Source organism: Cololabis saira, chromosome 6 (assembly GCF_033807715.1).
Source record: "Cololabis saira isolate AMF1-May2022 chromosome 6, fColSai1.1, whole genome shotgun sequence".
NCBI classification, from domain to species: Eukaryota; Metazoa; Chordata; class Actinopteri; order Beloniformes; family Belonidae; genus Cololabis; species Cololabis saira.
In genome coordinates this window covers 18579408-18602892 of record NC_084592.1, presented here as the reverse complement: position 1 = coordinate 18602892, position 23485 = coordinate 18579408, and the positions used below count along the sequence as shown (strand labels likewise).

General features: G+C 39.1%; 4 protein-coding genes across 4 annotated transcripts; all 4 read left to right on the top strand.

Moving 5' to 3' along the window:
• Positions 1 to 1852: 1852 nt before the first annotated feature.
• On the top strand, positions 1853 to 3724 carry hoxd12a (homeobox D12a). Its single transcript, XM_061724460.1, has 2 exons — positions 1853 to 2454; positions 2896 to 3724. The coding sequence occupies exons 1-2, from the start codon at positions 1881 to 1883 to the stop codon at positions 3135 to 3137; spliced, it is 816 nt and encodes a 271-aa protein (XP_061580444.1). The 5' UTR covers positions 1853 to 1880; the 3' UTR covers positions 3138 to 3724.
• A 3920-nt stretch (positions 3725 to 7644) lies between these two features.
• Positions 7645 to 12071, top strand: hoxd11a (homeobox D11a). Its single transcript, XM_061723490.1, has 2 exons — positions 7645 to 8401; positions 9509 to 12071. Exons 1-2 carry the CDS (start codon positions 7771 to 7773, stop codon positions 9742 to 9744), a joined length of 867 nt encoding a protein of 288 aa, XP_061579474.1. The 5' UTR covers positions 7645 to 7770; the 3' UTR covers positions 9745 to 12071.
• A 1451-nt stretch (positions 12072 to 13522) lies between these two features.
• On the top strand, positions 13523 to 15801 carry hoxd10a (homeobox D10a). Its single transcript, XM_061724459.1, has 2 exons — positions 13523 to 14532; positions 15125 to 15801. The coding sequence occupies exons 1-2, from the start codon at positions 13791 to 13793 to the stop codon at positions 15397 to 15399; spliced, it is 1017 nt and encodes a 338-aa protein (XP_061580443.1). The 5' UTR covers positions 13523 to 13790; the 3' UTR covers positions 15400 to 15801.
• A 1713-nt stretch (positions 15802 to 17514) lies between these two features.
• Positions 17515 to 19580, top strand: hoxd9a (homeobox D9a). The gene is made up of 2 exons (XM_061724458.1): positions 17515 to 18154; positions 18646 to 19580. The coding sequence occupies exons 1-2, from the start codon at positions 17596 to 17598 to the stop codon at positions 18882 to 18884; spliced, it is 798 nt and encodes a 265-aa protein (XP_061580442.1). The 5' UTR covers positions 17515 to 17595; the 3' UTR covers positions 18885 to 19580.
• The last annotated feature ends 3905 nt before the right edge of the window (positions 19581 to 23485 follow it).

The window sequence follows — 23485 nt, the reverse complement described above, 5'->3', positions numbered from 1 at the left end:
TTCGGATCATTTATTTATTCTCTAATTGTCTTGATTATTTCTAATGCTGAGGTCTTATTTGCCTGCTCTTAAAACACAACAGGTCTATAAACAACAGCCGAAGCATTGGAGCTCAGCGAGAGCAGCTTTTAATAAAAATATCACCGAAGGATAACCAAAAGGGAGAAAAAAGGTATAAGATATTGTAATATAATATAATATAATATAATATAATATAATATAATATAATATAATATAATATAATATAATATAATATAATATAATATAATATAATATAATATAATATAATATAATTGTACTTCATGAAGCACGACTCGAAGGATTAAGTTTTAGACGTGAAAATGTTGAATATTCCATTTGAGGCACGTCTGTGTCATTCATGGTAATAAAAAACATTTTATGAAATGTGTTTCTCATTTTTTATTATCTCTTTGGATCAAAATTGAGTGCAACAAATTAAATATGATTATTTTGATTAAGAATCAAATTGCTTAAAAATTAAATAGACCAAATGTAGGGCCCATTTGGTCTATTTAATTTTTAATAATCATGCATAATCGAGATATTATGGATTATAGAACTAAAAATTACAGAACACTTTACTAAACACAGAGTGTTTAGTAAAGAATTCATCGTTTTGATATCTTTACGTTCTAATGTTGGATTTAACATCTCCAGCGTTTCTTTTTCGAGAAAATCTAGTCTGCTTGACCACGAAAAGGATGCATTTATTCGGCGTTAGTCTTCATCCGAAAAGATCTGTCCAACATAATGATTCTATTGTCTTCTCTTGTTTGGGAAGCTTAAGGTGGGAATTACTTTATGGAACTGGAAAAAGATAAATCTCTTAAATATCAGGTAGTATGTGTTGGATTTCAAAACCACGCTTCAAATTAGACCACCTTAGTGCACATACGCCATTAACATTTTCTTTTTTTTTTTTGTTAACCCACATCCATACAAATCCATATATAGGTTACTGCAGGAAAAATATAAAAAATATGCCATTAAAAGCAGCCTGAAGAAGGTTTAATATTCAAAATGGGGACTATATAGGTGTGTAAAAGCATTCATTACACCCAGTTGTGATCATAGTATCGCGGTAACAGAGCTGTGTTTGCAGACGGGTGCTGCGGAAAAACATGCAGGTGATGATTGCAATCACTCCGAAAATGATAAAGCTGCTTCTCATAATTTCCTCAGTTTATTCACACGTATAAAATCATCATTTCTACACAAAAGTGGTGGGTTTTCGGTCTGAATCAAGGCTGCGTTTATAGTTCTGGACGCATTAGGTTTCATTTGGAGGCATGAGTTGATGATAAACAAACAAATATAATGATCATTCATTCAATTACACAGAACATAGCACACCGTGTGTTTTGTGAGCTATACGTGGTTTACACAAGCATTATAGGCCACTCGTGTATTTACAAGTAACGCGTTTAATGCGGGTGTGCATACCTGCTCTTCTGTGCTGCATTTAGGGCCTCCTTGTATTCTTCCACTTTAGGCTTTGTATCACTCCACAAAATCAACGTGATTGTGTTATAGTCTCAGCGGCCTAAAGCGAATTCAGTGGTCTCCAGTGAGAGCTCATGAGCCCATATCAAGTCCAATACTCACCGGATGTTTCAAATAGTTTTTCCTCAACCAGTTGAATAATCTTAACATACCTGTGCCAATTTGACCATATACCAAAATATAAAATATTGTGTGATACAGTATATTCTTTTTGCTTTGCTGTTTTGGGAGCCAGGGTGGGGCAGACAACACATTTTGCATATCACGTGACCCTGTATTAACAAATCAACAATTGCCCTCCCTTTATTCTTCAGGACTTGCAGAGGCTTGCAAGAAAGCGTTTGAGAAAAAGCTCCATGGATATGTGTGAGAGGAATCCTTTAAATCCGGGCTACGTTGGTTCTCTGCTGAATTTTGCTCCTCCAGAGTCGCTTTATTTCGCCAACTTGCGCGGCAATGGGGCGCACATACCCGGGCTGCATCAGCTCCCCTACAGCCGCAGGGAGGTGTGCTCGCTCCCGTGGACTTCCTCAAGTTCGGGCGCATCTGGACCTGCAGCGGCGCCGGCGCAGGGCCGCGCCTTCGACGGCTACTGTCCGCCGTTCCTGCCCGGCTCCCCGTCCCTGAACAGCGACTCCGCCGGCGGCCTGCACGCCAAGACGCACCCGGGGGGAAGCAGTGAGTCCGGGGCTCGCTGCTTCCAGGACGCGGCATCGCGCAAGTCGGAGGAGTCTGGCAGGCAGGGGGACGTTTACGCACCGGAACATGCGGTGGTCCGCGGATACTCGCAGCTGGACGGTGCTGGGTCTCACGGGGCTGCGGCACAACTCGATCCAGATCCGGTGTCTCCCCTGAATCTGAACGGCTCCAAACGGGAGCAAAGTCTTACATCATCAGGTGGCGCGTGCTCCAGGATGACTTTTGGCCAAGGTTAAGTATCATTTAACACATTGAAGTTATAGAATTCCTGCAGAGATTGAATTACTTTTTCGACGGATTAGACCTGTTTACTCATGGAAAGACAATAATAATCCCATTGTGAGGTCGAAATTGTATACAAATTGATCACTTATGACATATTTAGACGTATAAAACGAATGATATTGTAGAAACGGCAATAAACTCATTTAGAAACTTTTTAGTTTGAACTTTATATTTGATTAAGAGTAAATATATGTTATTGTCTTTTATTATTATTAATATTCCAATTTTCCATCCTCACTGTGTGTGAGGGTTGATATATCCAGTCCATCCTTTCAATATATCCCAAGCGTGATCTAAAATATAAGTAGACTTTTTGTTTCCTTTTTTTAAGAGTTTGAGCTTGTGTTGTTATTAAAGTGTAAAACGTGCTGTTTCTTCCACTTGCAGGTGCCCCGTGGTGCTCGTCACAAGTCAAAACAAGGAAAAAGAGGAAGCCCTACACCAAGCCACAGCTGGCTGAACTTGAGAATGAATTTCTGATGAGTGAATTCATCAATCGCCAGAAACGCAAAGAACTGTCAGACAGACTCGACCTGAGCGACCAGCAGGTGAAAATATGGTTTCAGAACAGGAGGATGAAGAAGAAACGACTGATGATACGCGAACAGGCTTTCTCCGCTTACTGCTGACCTTTGGACTTGATCCTGACCGGCTGCGCGTCCACGCCACATCTCAGTTGTCCAACACGATCTCCACCCCCCCAGAAAAGTTATTTTTTTTCATTTTCATTTTTTAAAATAATGTGAGGTTTTGCAAAATGAAAAGAATTTACCTGGAGAGCCACTAAGCAAAAAAGAGACGCGTTTAAGATCAGCATGGCGCTGGAAGGAGGGTGCTGCTTCTGCTTACATATACCTCCCATGTCTTATCTACACTCCTCTATGTGGTTTGAATGAGGCTGCAAAAGCACTTTGGTTAAGGGGGGTAAAAAAAATGAAAAGAAACTTTCAGATTTACTATGAATACTTGCTTTGGGTGACGTCATTGGGAAACGGTTCTCTGCGGTCAAAATGTTTTAACATAACGATCGATGCTGATCTTTCTTTTTGGCTTAAATATCTCCAATATGATCAGTATTTCATGTCACAAAGAATGTATTAATAATGCAATAAACCAACGTCTTTTGGGGGGGAACTTTGAGGAATTTTGAGGGAGAATGTGATGTGTCGTGCTTGCAGCCTGAGTTTAATTTGAAGGTTACCTGCAAGTTCACGTTTTGGAGGGATAGAACCTTCCAAAAGTTTATAATATATATATATATATATATATATATATATATATATATATATATATATATATATATATATATATATATATATATATATATATATATATATCGATCTTCATTGTTGCATGTCATTTCCCTGAATGCTGTTATAAAATTAAATGTCTGAATTATCTATTTTATTTCAAATTCGTTGATATTTGTGTTGCAATGCCTGTATGATCTGACAACAGCCGAATCCAAGCATCCACAAAAAACATGAGAAGATGTGAAAAACGTGAAAAGATTTGTGTTTTTTTCAACTTTATTATTCTGTTAAGTGGGTGTCCTTGCTGCGGCTAGCCTTCTCTGTTGCCACAAAAAACATGGTTATAACGCACAATTGTTATTAAGATGGTTAATGACGACATGTTACAGACTTTTGATGAAGACATGTTTACTTCAGTATGGATTTGAATAGCTTCCATGTGATTTCAGAAAGCATTCATGAAAAAAATAAGTTTTGTTAAGCGTTGAAACCTGAGGATTGATGCATTTGTAAATAAAAATGCCTTTTAAAAATGACTTGGAATCAAATTATTGCGTTACATCCGAGAGTATTAATGTTTCTAGGAGAGATTTCGAAGGAAAACAATCACCAATGATAGTTCCACACGTACAGGTGTAGCACGTGTATGAGTTCTCAATCATTCAGACACTCTCCAATTGGTCAGAATGAATTATTAACTTGAATATTGACAGGAGATAAATAGTCTGCACCTCTTTTCGAGATTTTAGTGCAGATTTTTCACAGGTGACGGTGGTTTATAATCTAAAATCTCCATAATTTGGCCGCAGAAGTGGAAATACCACGAAGGATTCAGAGGACGCAATAATTTAACATTCGTGGATGCAACTAGTGCATCAGTTGCTTTTCTGCAAAAGCCTTAGTAACATAACTTTGGGTGACAATCCCCGTCTCGCTTTGATAAAAATGGCCCCTGTCTCGTCCCGTCTATCTGCTATCTGCATAATTCCTCCTGGCTGTGCGTAACACGACAGCAGCACTCAGCCACATTGAAGTTCCTGCACAGTGACCGTGTTTGGATGGCCATACACTTCCTAAAGCGTGTTCTTATCGGTGTGTGTGTGTGCATAAATTATAATATATAGCAATGTGACAGACAGATGCGTGTGTGGGTCTGTCTGGCGTTGTCTCTTATTGCGCAATAGCACATCATCGCCGGATCTGTGCTGCTCATTCTGGAGCACTGCAGTCCTGTTATTGTATCTGTTATACCGATTTAGAGCACAGCACATGCAACGAAATAAGAGAAAGATTTGTGTGTTATAAACTTTTTTTTTTTTTCTGTTTTCCAATTTTCCGTCTGTTTTCTTTTAAGAGAGATCGAGATATTTGGGGGATTTTTTGTGCTTTACAATGGCGCAGTTATACTTTGAATACAAATATATGGTCTGGAGTTATATGGGGCTTCATGTGACCACGAGGAGCCATTTTTATCTCCTTCAGTTTGAATCCCGCGACTCATTCCATCCTCTTCTAAAGGTCCAAATGCCATTATTGTCCAAACAAAGGGCGTCTTTGCCTTGGTTTTTGTTGTGTTTGTTGCTTTTATTGGTTAAGTCCCAGACAAAGTCACACATCTCAGGCTCCCCAAGAACGTGGGGGTTTCCAAACAAAGTTAAGGTCAAGTTAGCAGGCTGCTACTTCCATCTATCCGAACACAAATATTCATCTTTGTGGGACTATTGCAGTTATTTCCCATACAAATCTATTGTATGAGCAAATGAAACCTTTTTTTAGATTAATTTTTGTAATAAATCGATTTAGTATCAAATTATATATATTGTAATAGTAATAGTAGCTACAAAAAGCTACAAAAAGCGACAAAAAACAAACAAACAACAAAAAACATAAACTTTTATGCAAAATAAATCAAAGCTTTTTGTTGAGTTTATTTTTAAATGGGACATATTGATGTTATTTTAAACTCATAGAATGAAACATTTTTAAGCTATATCTGGAGAAGTGGAGAAGCATCATTTTAAAATAAAGGTAATAACACGAAAATGGTGCAATGTTGTAAAATCAACATTTAAAAGAGCAAATACTCGAAGGCAATAAACATGTAATACGAACAATCACATAAAGCCATCAGCAACAAGCTTCTTTCTATCTGTTTTAGACTTTATATTTATGTTGTCTCAACCTTTTTTTTCTTCAAAATTTTTCTGCCAAATGTTTAATTGTTCCAGGCGGATATTTTGTTTCGTTGTACTTCCGCTGTGCTGAGTTTAAATGTCAAGTTTAGAAATCCTCATCGTTTTTTGTTCTTTTTTTGTTTGTTTTTTTGTTTTTGTTTGGTTTGGTATTAGTTGGTAGACAATCATAAAATTAGCTGTACGTATAACTGACCGACGACTGTGCAGATTTCTACTTTGAAAGACAGTGAACCCGACTCATGTAAGCAGGATTTTACCCCCAATAACAATAAACTTAGTCTCCTTTAGTCCGTCAAGAAAAGCACCCTAATGATCTTTAACCAATATAAACGCATTAAAGGTGTAGTTTTAGTTTTTAACTGTTACTTTTGTTGGTTTTGTTAAGATAAAACCTATTTCCAAACCACTATCATTAATAAGTTACTGATTGTGTTGATTGCTGAAAACAGTTATACTTTCTTTCACTTGTGAGCAAAGAAAAACAAAGAAAAAAAACATAATAAAAGATATACTCACATAATCATGCAAAAAAAAAAAAAGTACAGATGGAGGCCGTGGGGGATGAGCTATCTGTTCTCCTGTGTTTTGTTTTTTTTTTCCCCAGCGAGGAAGCGGCGCGCAGAGCAGACACGACTGCTCTCGTGCAGACAAATGATTTGGCAGCGGAGGGTTGGTAGTGAACGCTTGGTGGACATCACCCAGACCGCAGACGGTCAAAGCCGAGGCTTTTGGAACTGGCTCTGCTAAACGAGCAGGGTTGGTCATGTCTGAAAATAACTGGCGATCTTGCAGAATCCGCAGGCTACCTTTTCTTTATTATTTTGAACATGAAGTGGGCTGTTTTATTTGTCTGTTTTTCAGCACATGCGTCTGCAAAGCGTTTTAAAGGGGGGGCGAGGGGGGGAATAAGAAATTGATGTTTTTTTCATTTTTGTGCAAGGCGTAGAGACAGGGGTACGGCTGAATTCAGTTTGCATGCTTCACGGTCAGATACGTATGCGTATAGTTTGTATAAGAATGGATTTGAGGTCTTATTGTTGCTTTGGAGACACCTGAGCGGCTGTGCACCATGCTGCAGGCCGAGAGCCTTCGATCTTACACTGGATTCCAAGCATTTCCCGCTGGCCTTTGTTTATGTGTGGTTAACTGTGCTCCAACCATCATGGTGCACACTGATTACGCGCAATGAAGCTTATCATTCATTTGCATAAAGGGCCACTTGATAAATGTAATTCCAGAGGCGTCCGTAGCGCAGTGTGTGCAGGCACTGTGACCTTGTTGTCATTCTCGTCTGCGAGCTATAAGTGCGCAGGTCAAAGTATATTTTTAACTGTTGCTACAAACAAACTTTGTTTTCTCCATCGTGCGCAAATTTGCTGGCGCATTGAGCGGGCGTGGTTGCCAAAAAATCCTTACCCGACGGAGGATTAGGCTGCTGCATAGCTGTCAATTAAATATTCCAGTGGTGGTTCACAAATTTCTTTCTTTTTTCATGAGCTTCAGGGCAAGTAGGCTGGAGAGGAGTTTCCACTCCAGCCAGGGAGCCAATGGAGTCTCGCGTATGCGCTCACATGAGTTTCTCTGGACAGTTTTTAATGACTGATATTGATGTATGGTAATTTCTTAGCCGGATCACATGACACAATTACCTCAGGAATCGATCAAGATGTATTGCAGGTCTGCCTACGTTTCCGATTTTTTCTCCCTCGCGGGGTCTTTCCACACACCCGCCGTGCTATAGATAGACAAAGTTTAACACAGCGGAGCTGCCAATTCCATCCCTCTGTTGCAAAGAGGAAAAGGGAAGAGGAGATATGACGGAGTACGATGATCGCAGCTGCGCGTCAAATATGTTTTTACCAAGCTGTACTTATTACGTTTCGACGCCCGATTTTACATCAGTCTCCTCCTTTTTACCACAGACCACGTCGTGTCAGAGAAATTTCCCCTATTCCCCCAACATAGCCCATCAAGTCCAACCTGTTCGAGAAGTCGCTTTCAGGGATTATGGACTGGACCATCCCAAATGGCACTACAGGGGCAATTACGCGTCGTATTACTCGACGGACGAGATAATGCACCGGGACTTGATTCAGTCCTCCGGCGGCAGGGCGGATGTGATTTTCAAGAACGAGTCCCTGTACGGACACCGCGGGGGGACGAGCTCGTCGGGGAATTTCTTCGCGGGTGTGGGTCGAAACGGTGTTCTTCCCCAGGGCTTCGACCAGTTTTTCGATGCGCCGAACTCCGAGAAGCCCAACGCGGAGCTCCACGGACAAAAGACGGACTCTGCTCCTCCCGGGGACGAGCCCAACAACATCAACAACAACCATAACGACGACGACGACGACAGGGAGGCTTTAACCAAACTGGAAAATGGTGAGGCGGCCGGGAGCGCCGACGAGGACTCGTCCTCCAACTGTGGCAACAAAAACAGCCGACAGAGTAAGTCAGTATTTCCCTATTTGTCATGGACACAGCGTGGTCATTTTAGACTTCAAAGCGTCCGGACTGCACAGTGTCCACCGCCGTGACGGGCCGCGGTTATGTGCCTCTTTATAAGCATGCAAAAGCTTTTATATCCCAATAAGACTTACTTTACGGTTGTAAAGGTATTTACAATGGGAAACGGTTATGCAACTGATTCTAAAGGCTTCCTTGTCTTCCAAACACAAAACCGTTGCATTTATTCATTTATAAATTAATAGTTAAAGACAGAAAATGTGATTAAAAAAAAAATGAATAGTTTATCAGTTTATAGTTTATAGGCAAAACTGTAAATATAAAATATATCTGTCTGTATCTGTCTGTATATATATATATATATATATATATATATATATATATATATATATATATATATATATATATATATATATATATATATATATATATATGCAGTTGAATCAGTGCATGATTGGATTGTTTTCTGGATGAAGGTATTCATCTATATATACATATATAATCTATAATCTATCTATCTATCTATCTATCTATCTATCTATCTATCTATCTATCTATCATATATATATATATATATATATATATATATATATATATATATATATATATATATATATATATATATATATATATATATATATATATATATATATATATAGCCTATATATATATTCGACTATATGCGTTATATACATATGTATAGGCTATATATATATATATATATATATATATATATATATATATATATATATATATATATATATATATATATATATATATATATATATATATATATATATATATATATATATATATATATATATATATATATATATATATATATATATATATATAGAACGCATATAGTCGAATATATATAAGGCAGAAGAATCAGTGCAGGATTGGATTATTTTCATGCAAATACCCCTGAGCTTCGGCGCGAGTGTGTAAGCGTGTGTTTGTATCAGAGGGCCTATAAACATAAAAAATAAAAGAATCTTTCGTCCTATTGATTAAGTTTATTCTGTGTCTGACTGAATTTACAAGATTGTCCACGGCCCTTCTTCTTTCTTTCTTTTCTTTTCTCAGGTTCATCAACCAAGTCCCGGAAGAAGAGGTGTCCCTACTCCAAATACCAAATCCGAGAACTTGAACGAGAGTTTTTCTTCAACGTGTACATTAACAGGGAGAAGCGGCTCCAGCTGTCTAGGATGTTGAACCTGACAGATCGCCAAGTGAAAATTTGGTTCCAGAACAGAAGAATGAAGGAAAAAAAGCTGAATCGCGACCGCCTACAGTATTTCACCGGGAATCCTTTATTCTGATATATGAGATGATCAGCGTCTCCCTTTCTGCCACACACACACACACACACACACACACACACACACACACACACACACACACACACACACACACACACACACACACACACACACACACACACACACACACACACACACATATGGAAGTGTTTCTTCAAGTTTGTTTTAAAAAATGGTAAAACCATTAGACTCTTATAAAAACCCAGATCCCATTTTTGAAAACAATCCCTTGCCTTTATTTAAAATGTGCTCATATCCATTTTTTCGCTTCGTTGCCAAATTTCATCCAGTTGTGAGTTGTTGTGCTTTGAAATATTTATATGACTCATGAACTTCTCCCGTGGACATTTGTCAGACGCATGTGCTGTATGTGGTGTGAAATAAAGTAGGCAGAACAAATTATCAACCGGTCACATGAAGCTCCATGCAAAGTAACAGAAGCTTCGGTGGGAAATGTCCCTTAAAGATTGATAAGTGGAAAAATTTGGCACTTGAAGGCTTGTATGGTCCTGTTGTTTCCTCTGCTTTGAAACGCTGGATTGTTTACTAAACCTTGAACCGTCTAGACAGCATAATAAAAGTAGCTGTAAATGTCTATATAGGGGGCTATTGGACTTTGGTGTCCCCCCTCCCCCCCAGACCACATGAGGACAGTTTCTCCTTCCTGTTTTAAAGTACTTTAACTCCAGGCATAAAGTTCTTGGACTGATCCAGAGTTCTCTGCACATTCCGTCCACATTCAGCTCTTTATTTCTTGACAGGAAAACAGTGGAATATATTCTAACGCGGACCATCATCTGGAGGATAAGTATCTTTGAAGTTAATCTCCTTTAAAAAAAAAAGGTATATATATATATTGTAACTTGGCCAGATGTGTCTTTGGCGCTTGTGTTTTTGAATCCGCTGCAGAGGGTTTGCGGAATGCTCGTTTACGCCTAATGACTGCAGGTGAAACGTTTCCATCTTTGTGCAGCTCCGCTATGCAGTAAACCTCAATCTGGCTCCGTGGAAAGAGGGGTGGGGGGGAGAAATTCATATGAATGTCAAAGCTCACCTATACTAGTCTGTTAATAAAACAAAAACGTGGGACCGACTCGATAAATGCCTTGATTCTGCACCTACAGCCGCTATATAGACAATTCATGTGATGCCGCAGTTCGTTATTTGCTCTTTGGGTCTGAACAGTTACCATTAAATGCATTTTTGTTGTTTTTTTGTATGTTTTAAAAAATAATAATTTAAGTACGGGAAGAATATTGTTGTTTTTTAGTAATTTACCCAAAATGCCTTTAAGAACAATGAGGCTTCATACACCTCTCAGCTGGTTTGTCATCTTGTTCTGCAGTAAAACTGCATCCCTTCATGCGTGGAGGTTTTCACGCTGAGTCGCAGTTTTTCCACTAGAGGGCAGACTTTCAACTCCAGCTGATAGAAACGCAGTGTTGGACCAGTTTGCTGCAAATGGAGCCCAGTCAGAGAAAGGATATCTTCTACGTTTAGGCCTATCTGTTTCAAAATGTTAAAATCAATTTAATATCAACTAATTCAATTTCAAAATCAGTTAATTCCTCCGATTGAATATGTTGAATTTCCACATTTGATTCCCCACATTAAAAAACCCCCGCAGTCATTGTTAAATATTAATACAAATGTGGGGAAGCCATAGCAGCACAGGTTTCCCTTTCAAACACGAGCACAGTTGAATCTTTTGAATTACTCGTGCACGCGTCTTTCAACCTGAAATCACACGTCCATGTATTTTCATGAAGTTAGGGAATCAAATAAATTAAAATTCACTCTCAGTTATTTTGCGTTAACGCTTTTCTTCCCCTAAAGGCCGTAATACAGAAGTTATGATTCATAATGATACGCTCACAAGCCATATATGTGTACATAATTTTCATCTTTATTGTTTTTTTGTATTCTGATTCCGTATTACTGTTGATGGATGAATTATCCTCTTTGCTTTCAAAGTTAAAAGGTACTCCTAAAGGGAAAAAGTGTTGCAGTAATAAGCTTTTGATAGAAACGAATTGTATCAATTTTTAGTGCCTTTTCTTTTATTATTATTGTTATTATTATTATTATTTTTATTATTATGATTATTATGATTATTATTATTATTACATGGATGGCAATAAAACACTTGTTTACATTTCTCATTTTAGTTCAGGGCTTTCTTTAAGTCTGTACGTCGTTTGTATGATTCGCTGATTTTACCTGACAAATACAATATATATGTCCGTTTTTATTTCACAGTATGTAGAAAATATGTTATCTTTGCAAAATAATCATTAAAAATCCTCATTAAATGTAAACCATGGTGTCGGAAGTCTCTTTTTAATATATTTTGTTCCCTCTTTATTTTAAATAGCATAATTTTTCTATTTCAAAATCATGTAATGTATCCTGTGATGTATAATAATTTATAATACAACCGTTTGCACCACACATATTTAATTAAAACAAATATTAATATTAATATTTAATAGCACAGAAAATACCTTATACAATTTTGATCGATGAATATAGAGCCTCTATTCGAATATTCTGTGAGCGCATTTCCTGCGTAATTTTTTTTCTTTTAATAAAGATCACTGGTGTAAGCGTGTGCTTTTGCTGCCTGAATTCTGTGTTCTAACGGTTTATAACCTGCCGTACTTTAGTTTGAAGCAAGACTCTTTATCGTGCACACATCAGCCTTCCTTCCAGAGGGAAACAATGGAGATTAGAACAATGTGGACGCCGCCATGCACCTCCAGCAGGTTATTTTGAACCCTGTGTGTAAGATGCAAATTAACACTCAGCTCTTTTTTTAGTATACAAAAACAATACGTTTTAATAGATATGAGAGGGTGGCATAATTATTTATGCTTGAGCTTTGCAAATCCAAAGTAGCTTATTGACCTTGATGTACAGGACTTCGGATACTTCTTTTTTTTGTCTGTAAACGGTAGGACTCATATTTTACCTAACAAATACCTGATTTAAAAACGGATAGAAAATCCAATATTTTGAATGTTTTGAATATTTTCAAATGGTCGATATATTTTTTTCAATGTTATACAACACCAGAAAGCCAACACAAATGAATCAAGCCTGAAGCCCTCCCCCCCCAACATCAATGAAAAAGGAGCAAAAAGCATTTTAATGTTTCATCTTTATTGTTTTTCCTCGATTTTTAACAAAATCAGGCTACACAATGAATTTGCATGAATGTATATGTACTCATCTCTCTCTCTCTCTTTCTCTCTCTCTCTCTCTCTCTCTCTCTCTCTCTCTCTCTCTCTCTATATATATATATATATATATATATATATATATATATATATATATATATATATATATATAGCCTATATATACATACATATATACACATATGTAGGCCTATGTATGTACAGTATATAGAGAGAGCGAGAGAGAGAAAGAGAGAGAAAGAGGAGAGAGAAAAGGAGGAGAGAGAGAGAGAGAGAGAGAGAGAGAGAGAGAGAGAGAGAGAGAGAGAGAGAGAGAGAGAGAGAGCAGGTCATTCTTTGTAATAATCCGCAGTTTTAGCTCAGCATGTGCCATGTAAACTGGCGCATAGGCGGCACATACAGTAACACACACACGCGGTATTTCTTTAGTCCGCCTTCATCACAAGGACAGATTTGCATGCCTTCTCTTGGTGATTTATCTATTTATTTTATTTTTACATCAAGGGCTCCGCCTGTTAAATCGGTCTGGAGTCATCTGTTTTCTGGTTTTGTTTCCGGTTATAGTTTTAATGACATTAGTCCAGGTTTATTTGTATTGAACGGGGCTGTTTCAAGTCGTGCAAAATCAATTTCAAGTCCGTGTTGTAGGTGTCGCTGTTGACCACGTCTGCAGCCGCAGTGCGAGCGCGTGTGGGGGAAAGGAGGCTGCGTCTCAAGGCCATTTTCAAATCTCATTGGTGGGTTTGTCATGTGGTCGGGAGGCATCCCGACTTAGCCTACAGATTGTTTTTCCTAGATATGTCATCTTACGAAGGGCATCTCTCTCCTCTTAAGAACTGAACCACAAAAATGTCCTTTCGCAGTAGCTCTCCTGCGGCAAACCCATTTTTAGTGGACTCTTTAATTGGTGCCTGCAGGACGGACAGCTTTTACTCCAACAGCATGTACTTGCCGTCCGGCTCAGAAATGGGGACCTACGGAATGCAAACCTGTGGACTCTTGCCGTCTTTCGGCAAAAGAGGGGAGGTCAACCACCATAATTCGGGCATGAATGTCCATTCGTACATACCTCAAATAGATCACTGGACTGATCCGAGTAGACCCTGCAGAATAGAGCCGCACAGTCAGATGTCAAACTGTACATTCTCACAGAGCATAAAGGAAGAGAGTAACTGCTGCATGTACACCGATAAGAGAGTGCAAAAAGTCAGCTCGCCCGAGGTCCCCGCATACTCTAACGTTGGTGCTGAACCTTGCCCCGCCGAGGGTCCCGAGATCCCGGTGCCGGGCTATTTCAGACTAAGCGAAACTTACTCGAATCCGAAGCATCCGGAGAACTACTGCCATGAAGCACCGAGTCCGAGCCCGACACTCATGCAGCTCAGCCGGGTCACCCCGAAACCTCAGCCGCCCGTTTCTAATTTCGCAGAGGCGGAAAAGAAAATTCAGGAAGTCGCGCAAAACCCCGACACCAAGGCAAGAAGCCCCGTCCCCGCCGAGAGCCCGGGTCCGAGGTCCGGGGCGGAGGAGAGGAGCTGCTCGCTGGACAGCCCTGCTTCCAGCCCCGAGCTGCTGCACAAGGAGGGGAAAGGTGGGTTCCACTACAATGAACGCTTTTATCATGTGGCGCTACGCTGTGAAGGCTCCAGCATCATAAAACCAAGTATAAAACACAAACAACCCTAAAGTCGTAATGTTTAATGATAGTCTTTCTCAGGTTGCAGTAATGGGCAACAGGATGGATTTACCATGCAGCATGAAGCTCATATCCACTATATTTTAATTCAGACCGGTTGCTGATTTTTCTTCTGAATCGTCATCAAAGACTAAAGATTTAACCACAACTTTGCCTTTTTTTTCTGGAGTTCAGTCACTGATGTTTACTCAAAAACTGTGTATCTGATGCAAAAATACTCTCCTGGTAAAATAGTAATTCGAATTACTTATAGAGATGTTAATTTTAGGAGCATTTTAGCTCCTTTAAAATTAATATATTAAAAGTTGTAAAATGTAATCTAAGCGTCCCCCATTTGGGGTTCTTTTATTAGTAACATTCCCCTGTGCAGTGTGTTCATTTAGGGGGAAACCCTGAATTGTGTGTTATTTCCCAGAGGTGAAATCCGAAGAATCACATGAGATTTCGGTGCTGGAAATACTGAGTGTCTTGTTTTGGATCTTTGCAGGGTGCAAGAGTGACGCTTTACCAAACAGCTGGCTGACAGCGAAGAGTGGGAGAAAGAAACGGTGCCCCTACACGAAGCACCAGACCTTGGAGTTGGAAAAGGAGTTTCTGTTCAATATGTACCTGACCCGGGAGCGCCGCCTAGAGATCAGCAGGAGCGTCAACCTGACCGACAGGCAGGTCAAGATCTGGTTTCAAAACCGCAGGATGAAGCTGAAGAAAATGAACAGAGAAAATCGCATCCGAGAACTGACCTCAAATCTCACATTTTCGTGAGCTCACACGTGTCTGTGGTTAACTGTCTTGATTGTTTTTTTGTTTTTTTTAATGCTTTCGTGGCATTGGACGTTCATCCTCATTCTCAAACAAGCTGTGACTATCTCTATCTGAAGTTGTGTGGTGTCGTGTATTGGTTTAATTTTATCACAGGGTAACACTTTAGGTCTTAAATTACTGGCGTACCATTTATTCTCTCAGCCAAAAAAAGAAAAAGAAAAACATCTTATTATGTGGAAACGAGGAGCAGTGGAAGGGAGAGAATACTCTGCTGCCGTCATGAGAGCACATTTATTGTGTTTGGTGCAACATTTGTTTTGCAGTTTGTGCAAACCATTTGCTCAGTGGTAAGATGTGTCTGTGGACCTCTAAGTGGTGGAAATCAATGTTAAAGCTGTGGAATTACTGCATGTTCGTTGCATGTATATCTTGCAATAAAAATATTGTTCAAACGTCTTGTTTCATGGTCAGTGTTGCTGCAGCCGCGGGATCTGTGTATTGCAGTGGCGCAGACACAGTTTAGGTTATAATGCATATGGAGGAAGGAAATAATGCACTTTTTTAAATAAGTATGGGCTTGTTGCACTTAATCGCAAAAATTAGTATTATTTTAAGTTAGAAAAAAGTATTTTTTTCCCTATTTTTTTGGACGTAGTTAAAGCAATAGTATTAGTATAGTATTAAACTTATCTTTAGAATTTGTTGCCAAATAATGTTGCCGCAGCATGTTTTAACTCGTCAAAGACGTGCATAAATTCCTTTTTGGAGACTTAGTAAATATATGTGTCTGTATCTGTCTGTAGGCTATATATATATATATATATATATATATATATATATATATATATATATATATATATATATATATATATATATATATATATATATATATATATATATATATATATATATATATATATATGCTAGGCAGAATTTGTGTGTATTTTTTTCTTTTAATTTTATGATGCCAAATACAAATACAAATACAAAGTGGCTTGAACGATAAAAACGTGAGCTTTCTTTGTCATTCATTCTTAATCTCGTGTTTGTATGATGAGAGTGCATCAGAATATGCAGAAAGCGGGTTTGGGTATACTCAAATTAGCGTAAAGTTGCTTTTGACAATTTGACTGTTTATAACTGAACAAATTATCCATAAAGAAAATAAGACGTGGTTATGATCGAGTATTCACATGCGGTCAGGAGTTTTTCCTTCCTCCAGAGCCTCGCCAGTCCTTCGTATTTGTTCACATGTCTCTGCTCCACTTTTAGCAACGAGACAGTAGTATGAAATAAAATCTGAACGCGATCTGCAAGTGAGTAACTTGCAGGCTGCAACCGCTGTCCAATGTGCAGATTTGATCAGAATCGAAACGGCGTCTGGATTGACGGTAAACATAATCAGTTTATGCATAATCTGATCAAATAAAACCCTGCTTGATTTAAAAGAAAAAGAAGAAAAATAGTTAATTGTGGCCTATGGGCTACAGTATTGTTCAATGAACCTTTTTTTTTATTGTCAGAAACTGATAAAATATTCATTGATACATTATAGCTCATCTTTGAATTATATGCAAATTTCATAATCTGCCCCTAACTCAGAAAATTAGACCAAGTGATAATATATGTTTCCTTGCCAAATATTAACAATGCATTCAGCATGGTGAACGGAAATGGCGTCTGCGACTTTACAACATGTTACTACATCTCTTTTATGAGGACTCTGTAAGTCTATAAAGCACTTTACTAGCATTGGGGGTATCAGGACGATATTATAAGAGTTTTCTCAGGCATTAAGATACATGGAATCCGTGTTGGTGTGTTTGACTGAGTGTGACAAGGAGAAAGAGGTTTGTTCCTATTTCTGAACTGGAGGCATTTCTGCAACGAGCTCCGAAAGTTCTTCAGATTTTAATAGAGTGATTGTCTTTCCCCTTAATGACCTTTTCTTTTTATTATTATTGATAGTAGTCTATTAATATTTCCAAAATGAGAAGCTCAAGTAGGCCTTAACCTGAAGAAAAAAGGGAGAGCAAGGGCAGGATGAATTCACTGGCTGTATTGGTAAATATGACCACGTGATCCATGTAACCAATCCCTGTAGATGCAGGCCAGCAAAAATACTATGATTGTTCATAGAAGGGAGCTTCCCGTAACAGTGCAACCTGTATTATATGAGTAGGAAGAGATCAAAAAATGTCGTCCAGTGGCACTCTCGGTAACTGCTATGTGGACGCTGTGATCGGTCCGGAGCCCGAGGATGTTTACGCAACTCGCCTCATGCAGGCTCCGCACGCCATGACCCCGAGGCCATCAGCTGCCGGCGACAACGCAGACTTCTCCTCGTGCAATTTCGCACCAAAGTCCGCCGTTTTCTCGTCCTCCTGGTCCTCGGTTCACTCTCAGGGGATATACCACCCGTACGTCCACCACCACCACCACCACCACCAGGCGCATCTGCCCGCGTCGGACGGCAGATATGTCGGCTTGCGCTCATGGATGGAGCCCATCTCGAACCACGTTTCCTTCGCCGGGTTCCACCCCGGCACCGGCCGGCCGTACGGGGCCAAGCCGGAGGTGCTGCCCTCCAAAGCGGCGGAGCAGAGCCCGCTGGAGGCGGAGGAGCGACCGCCGGCGGGGGACTTCGCCTACGCCGGATCGGAGTGTCCGGAGAAGGAGAGCAAGGAGCTCGGTGGCAGCAAGGTTTCGACGCACGGCGAACCCAAAGACGAGAAGCAACAACAACTTGACCCGAGTAAGTGAACAAAATAGCCTCTCCTGATTTACAACCCTTAGAACTGTATGAGCTGGGTGTGTAAAACTGGAGGTTTTACTAACCAATAAAAGTGTCTCGTAGTATACCGAGGCTGCGAAAAGGGAAAAACACGCCCTGAGAAGGTTAGAATTCTCATGCTTTTTTCATGTCACAAGACAGCCAAAGTAGACACCTATTGCAATATTGATAACGGTATGATCTAGGAAACTTTTCTTTGAAGTTTGGGACAGATTTATTTCTTTCTGCTGGTGTGGCTCTGTGTTTTGACGGGAAACGTGTAATCAAAACAGCCCTGGTGGACCATCTTGTAAAATAAATGGGATGGGAACTCATTTTCCTTTAGATAGCCTATTCCACTAATCTATCCATCCTTAATATGACCCTGAGTCAAAGTAATGGAAGTCTTCACTGCATGAAGGGGAAAAAAACCCAACATATTTCTCATTTATTTCCCTCTTTCTGCTTTTCAGACAACCCTGCAGCAAACTGGATCCACGCACGCTCAACGAGAAAGAAGCGGTGTCCCTATACAAAATATCAGACTCTGGAGCTGGAGAAGGAGTTTCTCTACAACATGTATCTGACAAGAGACCGGCGCTACGAGGTCGCCCGCATTCTCAGTTTAACGGAGAGACAAGTGAAGATCTGGTTTCAGAACAGGAGGATGAAGATGAAAAAGATGAACAGAGAGAGGAGTGGCAAGGAGTAGCCATAAGCCCCCTGCTATATAGTCATTTCACACATTTTCATGTTTTGGTCCAAGGAAACCCATCCGAACACTGATACTTTGGGAGCATCTGCGCCCATATTCAGCATTTAAATCTCCGGCAGTGTCTCCGCCACATATGTGTCGCACATGGAAGGATTTCTTTTGCTGATGCAGACTGTATCTGTAAATTCATACTTCAAGCCCAGAACAAATAGTATTTCTCTTTTTTTTCCAGCAACCCGGGATGTTCATGCAACAAGACACGTTTCAGTTGTGTTTCGCTTTTTAGTTTTGCAGAACTTGGAGTCACATATTTTCATAGCAGATATTTTGCAGCGTGTGCTGAACTTGTGAGACGCGCATTAACAATTTATGTTCAAACTTACATAGCAAACTGAGAGAATGCTGTATTTTGGGAGGAAAATAACTTTGAACTGTATGAAGAGTTTTCAGATTTAGTCAACAATTTCAAGACTATTGAATTGCGTTTTAATTCTGATGGAAGATGGACAAAATACCTGAGACATCGTTGACTGTTTACAAAAAGGTTGTAAGGCGACTGCACAGTGTCATGAGGGGGGACTAAAATAGCATTTTAAATCCTAGATTGTTTTAATGTATGTTTAAATTCCCTTTTTAAACGGTGAATTTGTAGCCTTTACAAGTAATAAATTCTTTATGATCGAGAGAAATGTTGGATTTGCGATTTATTGTCCAGCTTGCACTAGCAATTACTTTAAAGCAGGAAGAAACGCGGTCCAATAAAGCTATAGAGATGGCTAGACGTCTGGCCTAAATTAGTTTATGAGCCTGGCCAGTAATTAAACCCCCTTAAAAAAAATCTTCTTGGGCGTCTGTGTCTGTTTCTGAAACACCGAATGTGGACGCTTTCTTTTTTTTCTTTTTCACTGGGTGTCTGCTCGATGAATTGTTTAAAAGGAAATCACCCCCCAACTTAATGGTCGCGTTTATTCATCAACAGCACTTCCCACCGACGGGAGAGAATTAACTCTGACTGGTGTGCGCGATGCAGCTTTCTCCTCCAGGTGAATTTGTTTAAATCTGAAACTTTTTTTTTTTTTTTTACACCACCGGCCGGGGCTTGTGTTTTAACAACGTTTGTTAATGTTCTTAAAATTGACGACATGTTTAATGGCACAAGTCAACCCAAAATGAAGGACGGCCCATGGAAGATGCATCTCTGAGTACAATCTGTTCACGTTCACTGGAGGCCTGTGGATCCCGGGGACGGAGTGGTCGCTAGAGGGCGCTGTTGCTCTTCAGGTGCCGGCTGCAACTGAAACAAGGAGGCAACACATGAACCTTACCGTGGCCTCCTCCACTGTCCATGTGCAAAGATTTAAATGCTAAACGTGTCTGTTAAGAGAAAAAGGGACGGCCATCTTAAACGTTTATAGGGCATCGGTTTTTACCCTTAAATGATAATTATGCAGCAGATTCTGCAGCTTCTCTATAAGGTTGCACAAAGAAATAGTCCCACAAACGATTTATTTTAAGGAAAAATAAGAGGACTAAAGCTAGAAGCAATTTGACCTTTACATTTATAGTGGAAGAAACAACAACAGAGACAATTATTGTCGACTTTAATAAATAATGATCCCACAAAAGGTCATTAGAACGAGTATAGAGGACATGATGAATTGATTAAGGACTCTTAGCCAGACGTCTTCATGCAGACATCCATATGTAGTGAGGACACTGTCTCCAGAGTGGATCATAAGGTACAACAGTCACGGCTACAAACATGTTCAGCTCTACCCTTTCAAGTCACGACCACATGATTAGGGACTGTTTACACGCACAATAACTCGACTTTTATTTTATAACGTGTGAAAAGAGACCACGTTATGTTGTGTGAGGCGCGGATATATGACAAACACTCACCAGTTCTACGCGATAAAGGGTGTGTATAAGCAACAGGGGCTGGTAATTGAAAAATAGGGAGCTGTACAGTCCCACTCAGACGACAGTGGGTGTCGGTGTGTTGCAGTGACGAGTTATAGGCCAGAACATTAACATCGTGACCCAGTAGCCTAAACCGGCCTGTAATATGAGGTGCTGCAGGATATTTTGATAATGGCCCAGTTTTCAAGTGAGGGGCTGTGCATCATTTTCCGACCGTGCATATAGGCTGAATTATGCTTCAGCCCAGTTTAACCGATGATTGCGTCTTTATTATTATTTTATTTTATTTGAATATTTTTCAGATCTCGGTTGCATTTTCAATAACACACCAATAATTAATTAATTCTATTTTATTTTTTTTTCCCCTTTTATTCAACGAATTTGGTTTTTCGAAGCAGTGCAAAGGAAAGGGGCTTTTGTTAAACGAAAAAATAATGTGCAGAGCAACATGCTTTATTTTTGTTGCTTTAATGTACATTTACTCATTCTGAACATTTGTACTATTCTGTGGGCGGGACTATTGTTGTTTTGTGTTATTAAACAAGTATTTATCATCTTAAAGTAAGTATAAATAATGTGCTATCTGAAGTCATTTTTCTATGTTTAATATATATATATATATATATATATATATATATATATATATATATATATATATATATATATATATATATATATATATATATATATACATGCATGGCATGAAATCCAACAGATATAGTCATGTCCGTCTTCACTTTCACGCCCAAAGGGGCTCATTTGAGGGCAGTTCACTTGTCAATTGTACCCATGAAAGAAACAAGCTCAAAGAAGCTGAGAACGAATTTTAGCGGCAGACAGTGAGAGATAAAAGTGTACTTTACAAGCTACCTTACGTGTGAGAGGAAGTCTGCGGAGGGATATGAGGAACACTGCGGAGGGATACAGAATTCACCAAACGTGAGTGAAATGAAGGATTATTTAGATGGATAGTTGTATAGATGTGCAGCCTAAAAGAGATTAGGGATGACTGAATATAAACAAAGTCATAAGGGAGGATCAAAGACATGTATTTCGGAAACTATTACACTCTTCGGTAGCGTTAGTATACCCCCCAATTATTGCATATAACATAAAATATTCTGTCTTCCCTTCAAAATACCCTCAATTTTCTCGTGTAATTTCGTATGGAAGTGTCATTTATCATTTTTGCGTGTTTCTTCATCTTTTCCCGTCAGAACACAGTCTACATCTTTATAACCATACCCAGACTAGCTGTCCAGAGTAGGCCGTCATTATAGCTCAAATTATTCGTTTTTCATTATATATATAAAAAAATGCTAAATAAAAAACAGAGCAAAATAGAGAGAGAAATAACTGAGAAGTAGTCCGGACAAGCAACAAACATGCAGCGTCAATATTGTTAATGTTTGTTGAAAAAAATGTAGGATTGTTAGTGTTCAACTTTAATTTACAGTGTAACGCTTTTATCCAAATGTTGCCTTCGTTACATTTAGTGTACAATGTATTTATGTTTTACTTTTAAAATGACTAAGAAATCACAAAATAAACGTGTTTTTTTCTCATGAAAGACAAGAAAAGAAACCATTGCTACTCTGTAACACACTGCGTTATAAGCTGCTTTTTGATGGACTCAGACATATCGGGTCAGAAGGCACCTCAAATCAATCTAATGTGATCAGCGACTAATAAACACAAAATACACGTTTTCAAAGTTGACTTTTTCTTGGAGCCTTGGTTTCATATGTAAGTGAATTCGCTCCAATATTTTCAAACAGGCCACACTGGTCTATTGTGAAGGAGCTGAAAGAACCGAGTCAGTCAGAATATAACTGATTATTGGTCCTCTGTCCAAAATAATAATAATAAAAAAAAGTTAAATTTAAAGGTTACATTAAGTCACTTCCAACGTTTTCCTTGGCGAATTGTTTCATTCCTTTGTATTGGAGGAAACGGTCACTAAGGAGATCAATTGCACAACAATAAAACGTTTCAGCCGCCTTGTTGAAGGGGGCGTTACACGGACTGGCTCAAGCTCCCTGTAACCTGATATTATAGAGGATGTATATTTCAAATAATAGTTCTCCCTCGGGTATGGTTAATTAGGATATTAGTGCTATAAAACACACGATGTTTATCTAGTATTTTTTTCCAGATGTGGTTACTCTCGAATATCACATGTTTACAGCTTCCTTGGCCTGAAGGGGGGGAAATAAACTTACCACCTCGCAACTGCTGCGTCTTTATTTTGACACTTCTGTGGATATGGACAAACCTATACAGGCGTGGTATCATAGGCTTTCCTGTGAGACTTGGTAGGTTGCCACATCTTTACCACCAGCATAATATTTTTACAGCTACGCAGCCTATACAATAAAAGCACACCCCTCCATGAAACACGCCCAAACCGCAGGGTGATTTTTTTCTCTGAGGTTGTAGGCATTTAAAATCAAAACGGAATATCTTAATCTAATTCACGCTCAGATATATTAATTTAAAAGGAAAAAAAAAAACATTCACAAATCGAAGTAAAAATTCAAACCTATGTCCATTTGAACCCTAGCGCAAAGAATGCGGCATCCCTGAGAACCGAGGGAAAAATGTGCTTATGACAAGTACAGGCAGAAGAAAAACGTTACTGCAGGACATGTTCAGCGATTTCACAAAGCTACGCT

Excerpts from the sequence above, each read along its gene's own strand:
- hoxd12a (XM_061724460.1), top strand. The coding sequence starts at position 1,881 with ATGGATATGTGTGAGAGGAATCCTTTAAATCCGGGCTACGTTGGTTCT. Across the intron at positions 2,455-2,895 it reads CAGGATGACTTTTGGCCAAG|GTGCCCCGTGGTGCTCGTCA; the intron begins GTTAAGTATCAT and ends TTCCACTTGCAG.
- hoxd11a (XM_061723490.1), top strand. The coding sequence starts at position 7,771 with ATGACGGAGTACGATGATCGCAGCTGCGCGTCAAATATGTTTTTACCA. Across the intron at positions 8,402-9,508 it reads CAACAAAAACAGCCGACAGA|GTTCATCAACCAAGTCCCGG; the intron begins GTAAGTCAGTAT and ends TTCTTTTCTCAG.
- hoxd10a (XM_061724459.1), top strand. The coding sequence starts at position 13,791 with ATGTCCTTTCGCAGTAGCTCTCCTGCGGCAAACCCATTTTTAGTGGAC. Across the intron at positions 14,533-15,124 it reads GCTGCACAAGGAGGGGAAAG|GGTGCAAGAGTGACGCTTTA; the intron begins GTGGGTTCCACT and ends GGATCTTTGCAG.
- hoxd9a (XM_061724458.1), top strand. The coding sequence starts at position 17,596 with ATGTCGTCCAGTGGCACTCTCGGTAACTGCTATGTGGACGCTGTGATC. Across the intron at positions 18,155-18,645 it reads GCAACAACAACTTGACCCGA|ACAACCCTGCAGCAAACTGG; the intron begins GTAAGTGAACAA and ends TCTGCTTTTCAG.